This window comes from Cavia porcellus, unplaced genomic scaffold (genome assembly GCF_034190915.1).
Source record: "Cavia porcellus strain 051 isolate PalLab524CR breed Dunkin Hartley unplaced genomic scaffold, mCavPor4.1 scaffold_9, whole genome shotgun sequence".
NCBI classification, from domain to species: Eukaryota; Metazoa; Chordata; class Mammalia; order Rodentia; family Caviidae; genus Cavia; species Cavia porcellus.
In genome coordinates this window covers 9199792-9212826 of record NW_026947492.1, presented here as the reverse complement: position 1 = coordinate 9212826, position 13035 = coordinate 9199792, and the positions used below count along the sequence as shown (strand labels likewise).

At 44.7% G+C, this 13035-nt stretch overlaps 1 protein-coding gene across 3 annotated transcripts in view; it reads left to right on the top strand.

The window, feature by feature from the left end:
- The window catches only part of Sik3 (SIK family kinase 3), a 250370-nt gene that overhangs the window by 137131 nt on the left and 100204 nt on the right, over window positions 1-13035 (top strand). For all 3 annotated transcript variants that reach the window (XM_063255817.1, XM_063255818.1, XM_063255816.1), the window contains exon 2: window positions 11746-11862. In XM_063255817.1, the coding sequence (XP_063111887.1) occupies window positions 11746-11862 (117 nt within the window). The remainder of the gene's footprint in view (window positions 1-11745; window positions 11863-13035) is intronic.

Genomic DNA, 13035 nt, shown 5'->3' with positions numbered 1-13035 from the left:
TGGCATGTATTTTACATCCTAATTATGTGACCTAGCAATATTTTAAATGCTCACTAGTCACATGTGACTGGTTCCTGCTATATTAGACTGCACAAAAGAATTCTAGAATAGAGTTTAGAATAATCTAGAGTAAACAAGCTCTGTTATAGAAGTAGAGAATAAAATTGTTAAATGTTAATATAAAAATGTAGCATCAACTGAGCTTGGTGGCTCATGCTCATAATTCTAGCCCTTGGGAGACTGAGGCAGCCGTATCTTGAGTTTGAGACCAGCCTAAACTACAAACCAAAAGAGGAGGAAAAAATAGAAAGAAAAAAGAAAATGAAACTTCACTGAGGAAACATTTGTAATGGGAAGACATTTATCTGACCAGGTGTGGTGGCACACAGCTGTAATCCTAGCGCTGGGGAGGCTGTGCCTGGAGGGTGGCCGCGAGTTTAAGGCCAGCCTGACCTACGTAGTCGTCAGACCCAGTCTCAGAAAATCACCGCCACCACCACTATTTACCTGCTGGAATTTTAAGACATATCACTGAAAAATAAGCTTCTTTCCTTAAAAGAATATTGGGAAGAAATATTAAGTTCTCTGACCTGTCACCATGCCTTTGCTTTTCTTCCTAAAAGCGTACAGTCTGTGTAGTGTCTGTGAAATGGTGTGTGTATCTGCAGACCAGTTGAAGGGAATGCATCTCTTTGGGAAATTTTAGCTCTTGTGGTTTTTGCTTTGAAAAGCCCACAAAAAAAGAGAAAATGAGTTTATTCACAATTTGGAGACCATATGGGCAGGGAGCTAATCTGGCCTTCTGATCTTTTTGTTTTTCTCCTAAATAATTTTTTTTTTTGTGCCGGGTATCGAACTTGGGACCTCACACTTGCCAGGCGGGTGCTTATGCCACTGAGCTAAACCTCTGGCTAGATAATCTTTAAAACAGTCCATTTGTCAAAGCGTATCCATGAGCCCTGCTCTCAGTGGCTTATTTCTGGTGAGCAGCGGTGAGGAAGAAGGGAGGTTTGTTTCAGTTTTAATACTGAGCTTTCCCTTGGTTCATTGGCTTTTTATTCTGTCAGCTTGTTTTGCTTGTGAAGTCGTCTCAGAATATGCAAGGAAATTGTTGCCTGTTGTGAAGAGAGCACTATTTTTTTAAACTTCATTCCTAATAAGCATTATTATGCTTGCAAAAAATGAGGCAAGGGTTGAAGGAACTGTGGTTTTTAGAAGTGAGAACTAAAAAGGGGAAATGGCTATTTTCCCCCATCTAGAATGAATAATAAAGAACTATATGACTTGAGCATGGTCTCTGAATTTAATTTTTTTTCCTTGCCATGTGCTAACTTAAAAAGAAGAGTTGGTTGAAGGGAAATGTCTTGGGGGGAAATTCCTGAGGACTTTTACAATTTGTATCTGTTTAGCAACACATTTGATGCAGTGCCATGTTTAATTAAAATGAGAGTGTCAATTCACAGAATTATGTGCTTTGCCGTATAAAAGAGTTCTATGTGGAACAGGTGAATTTAGGAAATATGTGATCTCTTACAATGTGTTCAAAGTTTCATTTTTTACTTGTAATATTCATATATGTTATGTAATTCAAGTATTTTTATTTCGGATATTAACATACTTTTTTAAAGTTTATATTCTGTTTATCTACTGATTTACTTTTTGTTGTATCTGAAATTAAACTCAGGACCTTGTGCTTGCCAGGCAGGTGCTGTGCCACTGAGCTATATACCTGGTCCTACTAATTTACTTTTGCGGTTGACATACTCACTTTTTCAAGCAACAAGTGTGTAGTTTGATCTCGTGTGTGTGTGTGTGGGGGGGTGTGCCAGGAATTGAACCTGGGGCCTTAGCACTGAACTACATATGTCTCTAGCCCTTTTTTATTTTGAGACAGGCTGTCACTAAGTTGCTAAATTGCCCAGGTTGAGCGTGAATTTGTGATCCTCCTGCCTCTACAGAAAGTCTTGAAATGTCTCACCCACAAATAAAGGGGAGACCACTGTATACATAATTGTAAGTACTAGTATTACTATTTCATTTTTTTCAATTTCAATTTGTGCTAGGATTACAGGTGTGCCACCACTCATGTTTAATTAACTAAAAAGTTTACCATATACCTTCCAATAATCCGTGTGTGTGAAAATTATTATTCTGTTCATGTATTTCCAGAAGAGGAATGGCTTTCCATCAGCCCCACTATTCACTGACTTCGGATCTTTCTGTTCCGTTGGTAGTTTCCTGCTTTTTAAGAAAACCTTCCTTCCCAGTTTCAGGTTAGTTAGGAGCCGAGCTTCAGGAAGTTGCCTTCTCCAGTCATTTGTGCCCCTGCCAGGTAGCGTTCTGTGTCTTTCTCTGAGTGTTCGCTCCCTGATGGGGACCCCAGGGGAGCCTGGCCTGCCTGTGAAGAAGTGAATCACTCTGTCTGTGGCGCGGCTCTCGGGGCAGAAGGTTCCATTCTGCGGTTCAGTGCGACTTTCCTGAATGGAACAGATCCCTCTTCCCTCAGCTCTGTCCCTTCCATGTTCTTTCCACATCAGCTGGCAGCAGTCAGTTGTTCCGAATGTCACCACAAATTATTAGCTATTCTGCTTCTTGGCCTACCAACTTGTTTCTTGAATAATGAATTTGTGTTTTGGATCCATAATTATGTTGCTTAGTGAAACAGATGTACTCTGTCCCAAAGAGTGTCTAAAATTGAAAGCCCAGTTCCAGAAAGAAATGAAATAACAACACTAGTACTTACAATTGTGTGTACAGTGGTCTCCCCTTTATTTGTGGGTGAGACATTTCAAGACTTTTAGTAGGTAACTGAGTAGATACTACCAAATTCTAACACCTAATAATTACCTATGATAAAGCTTAACATACAAAGTAAGAGATTGAAATCACTAATAATAAAATAGAGAACTTACAGTAATATATGATAAAATTTACATCAGTGCTATCTCAAAATCTTACCTATCATACTACAGGTCTGAGCAACTTCCACACTGAGATGAGAATTTTCACTTTTTTCACATGTAAGAAGCACTTTGCAGCTTCTCTTCGGCATCTGTGGGTTGCCAACATTGGTGCTCATGTGCTTTACGGCCATTTGGGAGTAAAATAAGGGTTACTTGAGCACAGGCACTGGGATGTTGTGATGGTTGATCTGGTAACCAGGTGGCTACTGGGTGACTAACAGGACAGCATGTGTGGTGTGGGCACTCTGGACAAGGCAGTGTTTCCACCCCAGGCATGGTGGACTAGGAAGGAGCAAGGTTTCTTCTGGTGTTCAGAGTAGGGTGTAATTTAAAGCTATTAGATTGTTCATTTTTGTATTTTCCATTTAACAGTTTCAGACTACAGTTACAGCTGTAGAAAATGAAAGTAGATAAAGCCAATGAATACTACTGAGCTGCGTGTTTACTGCGTGCTGGGCACTGTACTCAGCAGGCTGCATGCATTAGCTTAGTTAATTACCAGCCACTCTCTAAACAAGGTTCCGTTGTTGCCCATGTATTATAGAGAAGGAGCCTCAGAAAAATGAAAGAATTAGTTCAATGTTATGCATTAAAGAATAGTTCCAAAATTCTGAGTCCAGGCAGCGTGGCTTCAGAACCCTTGCTTTCGAGCTGTCTTCATCTGCTAGGCAGGCTTTACCTTTCAGTATTTCTTGTGGTCTTAAAACTCCTGGCACTAAAGAGCAGATGGGAATCTGGTGCTTTACTACATTAAAACTTCTCTGCTTTCCATTTTCTACAATAGTTTGTATCAAACATCATTTTCCACAAGAGAAGAGAACAAATTTCAATATGTAGCACTGTTTTCTTCTTGTGAAGTCAGATGTGTTGTTATAAAATATAAAACTACATCTATATTAAACCTTTCTCTTTACTGTTAAAATTTTTATTAGGTACATGACATGGTATACATTGAGATCCTAATAGCCTATTTTGTTCTCAGGTGATGAGATTTTGTTTTTTGTTTACTTTATAAGATCCCATGCCTGAGAAAGTGAAGGAATTTTAGAGTGAGTTTGCTGTGAATCATGGAGGTCTCGCTGTATGACTTTCTCAATTACTGCGTCGCCTAGGGCTCTCTTGAGGGTGAAAATGTGAACAATTTGGTTAATTTGCCTTGAAGCACCCTCCATTCCCTGGCGTTAGTCTTGCTCTCCGTCAGTTAGTGTTAGTAGGGTACGTGGGTGGTGGGGTGCTTCAAGCCCAAGCCTCTCTATTGAAGCCTTTATAGAAGATACATGCTTCTCAGCCTTTCCACATTGTGGCGCTTCTAGGAAATCGTGTTTCTTTTGAAGTGAAAAAGTGAGGCTCCCTGAGACCCCGGACAGTCCATTGTCACTTACAAGCCATTTCACATGGAAGTTGTGCTGTGCGGTTAGGTGGTAAGTTCCTGGGCCCATTTGGTATATGAAAGAACTCTACATTCTATAAGTTGTTATTCATATTTAAAAATTACAGTGGTGTCTCAGTTCACAAACTTAATTTGTTCTGTGATTTTTTGGAGAAGACTAGCCACATTTGTGTTTGTGTAGCAGAGATAGCTGTGGTTGTGTTTGTCATCTGATGTAGAGTTTGCCAACAAAAATAGAACTTTTCCAAATGCTTTTGTTGGTGAACCAAATTTTTCACAAATAAAAGTGTTTGTGAACTGAGGCACCACTGTACTAAGGCCCAGATACTTGTTCTACAGAAGGATGTTGTTTTATCATATTTTCGTTTCGAGAGCTGTTCTGAGACATGCAGGAGGAGATTTAAGGTTCATATGTGACCCGGCACAGTGACAAGAAATAGAAATGTTAGTGGTCAAAGATTGTGAGGCTCGCGACTGCTTACATGAGGTCAAGCAGCCGGCGTTACCGAGTCGCCGTTTCTCCTCGTTAACTCTGCCTCGGTCCCAGTTTCTTCTGCTCTCAGGTCTGTCTTCTTCGTGAATGAGTTCCCCGTGTTTCTCTTTTCTCCCCAGCGTTACTGTCTGCTTGCGATGGTGCATTATCTGTTTCGCACACCCCTTTCCCCTACTAGTTTGTGAATTCCTTGAATTTAAGGCTGTATCTGATTGGCTTGTTGTAGCTTGAGCCACACATAGTTCATCACAGGCCATCAGTAGGCAAGGCCTGAACACTCTCGGCAGTGAACTGGGGTTTGTCTCTTTGTGCCTTTCTCCTGTTAGTCTTAATTCTGACACTTCTGAAATAATTCCAGACAGAGTTTCCTTCATGCCAGTCATGGATCTGTTTGAACAGTCTAACTTACATAGTTCTGTCTTCGTTTTTCTGAGCTAAACGTTGTGCTGTGGAAATTTTGCTTCCCTTAAGCTTCTTGTTTTCCTTCCTTCTCCCAGTGTACGGATTCTTAGAATTTTAAGAATTGAAGGGTCCCTGTTTTTCATCTAACATTGACTATTTACTGATCAAGTAATTGAAACTAAGACTTGGAAATATTTTGCAGATAAGACAAGTATTTTAGTTATTTTACGGAAAATGAGGAGAAAATTTAGATTTAGTAGCTTAAAATAAAGTCCTTCATCTTTCATTGTTATAAAATGTAAGTGCCACTGGGTGTCTTCAAAATAATGTGCCAGGTGAAAAGATAATGTTTTATATTTATTATTATTATTTTTTTTTTTTTGTCTTTTTCGTTTTTATCGGTACCAGGGATCGAACTCACGACTGCCTGCTTGCAAGGCAGGGGCTTATGCCGCTGAGCTAAATCCCCAGCCCCCAAAGATAATGTTTTATGCTGAATAAACATTGTGTATGTGCTGTGCAGAAAGATTTTGTTTTTATGACATTATTAAGAATTTTAGACAGAGCATGGTGGTGCACGCCTGTAATCCCAGCACTTGAGAGGCTGGGGCAGGAGGACCAACCTGGGCTACAAAGTGAGTTCCAGGGAAACTCCTACAGCATAGTGAGACCCTATCTCAAAAAGACCCCTGTCCCCCAAAGAAAATTTACTCACAGAACAACCTAGATCTGGCCCATACTAACCATTAGTTACTGTATTTTGGATTACTTATTCCTGTATGCCTCAGTTTCTGTGTTAGTAAAATAAAGTTCACAATAACATGGGTTTAAAGAGGTTTAAATGAGTTAGTATTACAAAGCCCGAAGAATTAATGGTGAATCCAAGTAAACTTTGAATGTGCTGCCTCCATCTCCACCACACCACATCCCCACTACCGCAACCCTGAGTTTTACTGGACCTAGCAAGGTATGGGAAGTCCCTGAGAGGTCCTGGTAGATGCTTACTTGTCGATGTCCGCTCCCGGCCGGCAGGAAGGACACACGACAAAGTCTGGCAGTGGACAACCTTTTCTTTTATTTTTCTCTCTGTACAGCCTTCCCTGGGATCGCTCCCAGCCGAAGCCTCCTCTGGTCCGCTCCCCGCGGCTTCTTCTTCCCCCCCAGGGGTGGCACCAGTATATATACGGATACAGTGTCCAATCATGTTAAAGTGAGCAAGGCAAGCTGATTGGCTAACATCATCAGTTGCCAGGCAGACTATATTGTTGAGCGGGTTGCTTACGCGGTAAGCAGGAAACTAACGTGCTCGATGGGAGGGGTAATCTACCTCAGGCTTTACTCTTTACTACAGGCCTCACGTCCGCCAAGTGAGGCGACCGGGCTCGGGGCTGCGGCTCCCAACATCTCCCCCTTTTTTATTTTTTATGAATGTGCGCATCGTAGCCCTTTCTGGACTGGGTGCAGAGGCTTATGCCCTATGCGTAGGCCCACCGTAGGTCCTTGGCTTAGACCCTGGTCGGCCGTCCCATGGTCTGCCAAGGCCCTGAGGCCCTCGTCCTTTTTCTAGGGCCAGGCACAAACTGGACGGAACCTGGATGCACACAAGCTTGCACTCATTTCCTCTCCGTAAAGAAATCCCCTCGGAGAGAAATTTAGACCTGGGCAGCATCTAACAGTCCAGCGGCTTACGTGCAGGATGGGGTAGGGCCTGGCTTAGGTTGAGTCGCACCGGGGGAGTACGCTCTTACCCGTCATTGACTCTCCTACCCAGCTATGTCATAATTTTTTAGAGGAGGAGTGTGGGAAGCTCACCGTCCCTAGACTCGGTCGTAGGCTAGGCGAGCGAGCCATGCATATGCCTGAGGATCTTCTTGTCCATTTCGGGCTACCGCTATTTTTACTTATCTTGTTGGTTGGTCTGTGATGGATCTCCGGTAGGGCAGGTCTGATCTTCAGTCGAGGGCTTTGTCACCCGTGTCAGTCTCTCCGGTACCCACAGTGGTTCTCGTCCCGATTCCTGTGGGAAAACACAAACCGCGCCTCGGTTCCAGCTGACCACTGGATCCGGGCCCATCCATTGTCCTGTCAGGACATCTTTCCACTTCACCCACCCTTTATGGTTGGGGGAAGGGTTGCAGTGCTCCACGGCTGGGGAGCAATTATCATTATTTAAATTTAAAAAATTGTGTGTGAATAGTGCCATGGATAATCGTGCCTTTGGGGCCAGGCCTTGGCCTACTCCCCCTTTTTGTTTTTGTAAAATTTCTTTGAGGCTTCTATGAGCCCTCTCAATGATTCCTTGACCTTGGGGATTGTATGGGATACCATGTTTTAATTGAACCTCCATCATTTTGCAGAACTCATTGAAGGCTTTGCCTATATAGGCTGGTCCATTATCAGTTTTTAATATTTTTGGTTTGCCCCATGCGGCCCAAGCCTCCAGGCAATGATTGATCACATTAGACACTTTTTCACCTGTTTCTGCTGTTGCAAATATGACGTGAGAACAGGTGTCTGTGGAAACATGAACATATTTAAGAGTCCCAAACTCCTGTATATGTGTGATGTCCATCTGCCAAACATCACCAGGGATCAAACCTCGAGGGTTTACTCCCATCGGTATGGCAGGTTTGTATGTGGCACAGGAGTCACATAGTCGCACGATATCTCGTGCATCTGCTCTGGAAACATGGAAATGGTTTGCTAGTGTCCTGGCATTGACATGAAACTTATCATGGAAGGCACGGGCTCGCTCGATTGGTGTTAGTAAGGTAAAAATCCATAACGGGCGAGTGGCAGTATCAGCAGCCGCATTCCCCTGTGCCATAGGCCCTGGCAGGGATGTATGTGCTCTTATGTGGGTGGTGAAGACCTTATGGTGTCTGTTCTGAAGCAATGTCTGGATAGACAGGAACAGCCCAGCCACTGTGGAAGTGGATCTAATTAAACCGGCAGTCTCAAGCACTTGCATAGCATTGACCACATACCTAGAATCGGAGACAATATTAATGGCTTCTGAGAACCGTTCAAGAATCATTTTAACGATCTGCAGTTCCACCACCTGAGGCTGATCAGGTTCAAATTGTATGGTAACCGGGGGCTTGCCTAGGATCACATAGGCGCCTATCCCCGTCTTGGAGCCATCTGTGTATATTGTAGTTGCTGGGACTAATGGCTCAGAGGCAGTAACCTTTGGAAAAATTATAGGGTGCTGAGTGACAAATGACAAGATAGGGTCTTTAGGGTATTGATTGTTTATATCCCCATGGAAAACACATCTCAGAATGGCCCATGTATCTATGCAGGCAGCCAGGGTCTTGATCTGGCTGGCGGTATAGGGTACTCGGATGGCTTGTGGTCCTGAGCCAAAATGTTGGACAGCTCTATCATGCGCTTCAAGGGCCAATGAAGCGACTGCCTCCGGGTAATGCTCTATGACTTTTGCAGGTGAGACCTTAGGGTGTATCCACAGTAATGGTCCTTTCTGCCAAATCACCGCTGTGGGCTGTAGACTAGTCTGTAGCAAACAGACATCAAAGGGTCGCCCTGGTTCAATTCTGTGTAAGGTAGCCCCACCTAAGGCTTTTTCCACTCTCTGTAAGGCAGCTCTTGCCTCAGGAGTGAGCCTCCTGTGGGAGGCTATATCTGGGTCTCCCTTCAGAAGGTCGAACAGGGGTTTGAGATCTGAATTTGGTATATGTAAATATGGCCTAATCCAATTAATGTCTCCCAATAGTTTTTGCATGTCATTTAGGGTCCTAACGCCATCCGTCCTAATGGTGACCTTCTGTATAAGTCTGGAGGCGACACTGAGGTCCACACCTGCTGACCCAGGAGTGGCCCTTGTTGAAGGCTGCCATCCTGAGCTGTCCTGTCTCTGGGGCGGGGGCCCGCCTGTGAAGGGGGCCCCCTCTGGCCGTTTTTTGGCCCTCTAGCATCTCGTCCACAAATACGGTTGCCCTGAGCATCAAAGACCGACCTACACTCCTCAGCTTTGTGTGATCCCCTCTTGCATCGCCCACAAACATATGGTTCTTCATTCCTAGGGCGAGGCCTAGCATCTGCATTGTTTGGGCAATGACGTTTAATGTGTCCTGGCTCCCCGCAGGCAAAACACCCTCTAGCCTTACATTCCCCTTCTAACCCGCGAGGTCCCCTCTGCTGTACAGCCGCGGCCAGGAGAGCAGCCACTCCCGAGTTGGAGAGCGGCCCCCCTATCTCTCTGCATATCCTAATCCAGGCGTTGAGGTCCTTGTTCTTATGAGGAGCTATCGCTGCCTTGCACTCCTTTGTACATTGCTCAAAAATCAGCTGCCTTACCAGCGGTCGAGCCACTCCCGGATCAGAAAATATCTTATCGGCAGCATCTTGCATTCGGGCCACAAAGTCAACAAATGGCTCTGTGGTACCCTGAATTATTTTTGAAAGACACAAGGAGGCTGTTCCGGCACCACTCACCTGCTTCCAGGCGCAGAGCCCTATGGCATTGATTTGTTCATAGACAGCGCCGGGGAACTGAGTCTGATCATCAGCGTGCTGACCTTCTCCCATAAGCATTTCCTTGTTCCACCCCCGGTTTCCCCGATTGGCGTTTCTCTCAGCCTGCTCTGCAGAGAACTCTGCGTACCAGGCTCGCCAATCCAGGTAACTGCCCGAGGGCAGACACGCCTTTGCCAGCTGAATCCAGTCCGCGGGGGTGAGGGGCCCAGAAGACAGGTTCTCCAGCATGGCAATGGTGTAAGGCGCAGTCGGCCCAAAGGTTGTAACTGCATTTTTAAGTTCTCTAATCTGCTTTATCTCAAAAGGCTCCCATGCATTACGTCCCTGGCCCATAGCTACTTGTACAGGAAATGTCCCGTAGGGGCCACTATCTATCCCAGGTGGTGGATGTACCTCATGAGACAAACGTCCCCCCTGCCAAAGCCGCCTGTAAAAATACCGACCCGCCGGCGGCGGAGCATAGGACGGCGGCCGTGATTGGGCGGAAAATGGGGGCCCGTGCATCACTTCCTGTTCTGGCGAAGGGGAAGGGAGCTCCCGGGCAGCCGCCTCGTGGCGAGGGATCGCTTCCGGGAACAGCCCCCAAGGTAAAGAACCCTGCGACTCCTTATCGAGCGACTTAGGCTCCTGACAGCTGGTCTCTTTGGCCTCCTTGCCATTCAACTTTCCCTCGTCCTCGGAGTCAGACGACTCCGAGGCTAGAGCCCCGTCCTTCTCCTTAGCATCTTTGTTCCCCTTGACGGGCCCCTCTCGGGAGCTCCCCGACTGGGCCTGCTCAAATACCCTGCGTACTTTTGTAAGCTCTTGAGAGCTTTCTCCACAACCACCCTCGCTCTTAATGTTACTACCTAGCATGTTTCCCATTTTTTAATATGTTACTCACCGCGTGAGGCCCAAGGAATCCGCCACTTACGCGTGAGCCTGAGGGGAGTCTAAAAGCCCTGTAGGTGCGCGCCACCCAGAGCCCAGGCTTATCCCCAACTCACCTGTCTCGCAGCTCTGTACTGGAGCGTTGTCCGCTGTCACGTCTCGGGGGTGATCAGTCCCCGTGCGGGCCTCCAAATGTCGATGTCCGCTCCCGGCCGGCAGGAAGGACACACGACAAAGTCTGGCAGTGGACAACCTTTTCTTTTATTTTTCTCTCCGTACAGCCTGCCCTGGGATCGCTCCCAGCCGAAGCCTCCTCTGGTCCGCTCCCCGCGGCTCCTTCTGGGCTTCTACTTCCGGGCTTCTTCTTCCCCCCCAGGGGTGGCACCAGTATATATACGGATACAGTGTCCAATCATGTTAAAGTGAGCAAGGCAAGCTGATTGGCTAACATCATCAGTTGCCAGGCAGACTATATTGTTGAGCGGGTTGCTTACGCGGTAAGCAGGAAACTAACGTGCTCGATGGGAGGGGTAATCTACCTCAGGCTTTACTCTTTACTACAGGCCTCACGTCCGCCAAGTGAGGCGACCGGGCTCGGGGCTGCGGCTCCCAACACTTACTAAAATGTGTCTGTCTTATAAGCTTCTTGCCTTAACAAAAGGCCTTGCATTTCACTTTCTGATCTGAAGCATTATTGACCAAGTCTGTAACCGTATCAGTACAGTTACATAGTATTTTGTCATGGAGTTTTACTTTATAAGCAAGTTTGTTTTTTTTTTTTTTTTTAGTACTGGGGATCAAACTCAGGACTGAGCACTTGCAAGGCAGTGCTTATGCGGCTGAGCTAAATCCCAGCCCATAAGCAACTTTTTTAAATGGCAAAAAATCCACTAGCTTATGAAAGTCTTTCCTTTGATATTTATTTGCAGGGAATTCATTTTCTGTTTTATTGAAAAGAGTACATTTACTTTACTCATTGATAGTCCAAAAACACAATATTGGCAGTTTTAATTTTGTGTAATATAATGGGTTTTTTGGGTGTGATATATTTTAAAACGGATTTACTTTTCCTAAGTAAAGTGCTTTTTAATAGTACCTCACAGTACAATGTCTTCTTTTATTGTCAGGTTGCTATAAAGATCATAGATAAGTCCCAGCTGGATGAGGAGAATTTGAAGAAGATTTTCCGGGAAGTTCAGATTATGAAGATGCTTTGCCACCCGCACATCATCAGGCTGTACCAGGTAGGTGACAGGTGGCGTGGGGCTGGGTACCAGAGACTTCCTTTGTTCCCTTGTATCCTGTTTACTTCTTGCACGTCCTCACTCAGTTCTTAATAGTTTTCTGTTTCCCCTGGCTGTTTACTAGTGACACCTGCTTTACCCAGGTGGGTTGTTTTAATGCGTTCTTTAAAACTTGATGACTTTTTTTCAGCAAGAAGTACTCAGAAGATGACAAGAACTTACTTTATTTAGGTCAGAATCCGAAATCAAGATGGGAGACCCTTTTAAAAAAAGGAAAACAGTTTAGAGAGATAAAAAGCTAGGAATGAGTAAAATATTATTTTTGTAAAAGGGTATTTAGAAATTAATTCTTATGATCTTGTTATGAATTGTGATGACAAAGGATAGTGTAAGTATGGTTTCTTGCATCACTTTACTCTAATGTGGTCCTGGATGTAGTTTTCCAAGATAGCATTTAATTACTTTGATAATCCAGAGAGAAATTCTTCGTCGTGGGAAAGATTTTTTTTTTTAAATTTTTTAAATCTTCCTAAGAAAGATGCCTGTTTCGTGCCCTCATCAAAATGATTCCCTGGTCTTATTGCAAAACAGTAAATCCAATGGCTAGAATTTCAAGGCAAATAGGAGGGAAGGACCTTGCCTTTGCAAGCTGGTAGAAGAGATATTTTGAGAGAGGTGGGGCTTTGGGGTGCTTCTCAAATTGTGAATTGTTGGCAGCAGCCGCAGGCTGTGCCTGCACTCAGGGTCAGCTTTGCTCACTGCTTTCCATCAGAACCATCGTCTCCCAAGTCTTGAGGGAAGTGGCCACCCACTTGGTTTGTTTGCTGCTGTTAATTGGCAGTAAATGGCTTGGGACTCTGCTGTGGGACTGTGTATAAGAAAGCGCATTTATGGCACATTGGGCAGGCTCTTGTAGACTCTTAATTTTGATGGGAGAAAAACATGTTGTATTGTTAGTGCGTGTGGTTAAGGCTATAACTTTAGAAGACTTTGCTGGCATCAGTTGCTCACATGATGAAATGAATTAGGCCAGCAGGAACAGACCTGTTGAAATTTATCAGACTAAATTATATTGAGCAACACTTACACTTTGCCTAAGAAGCGAGCTTGTGAAAGCTTCTGGTGTTACCTGAAGACCTGTCCTGTGAGCTCACGGGTGTCTTAACCGCAGCT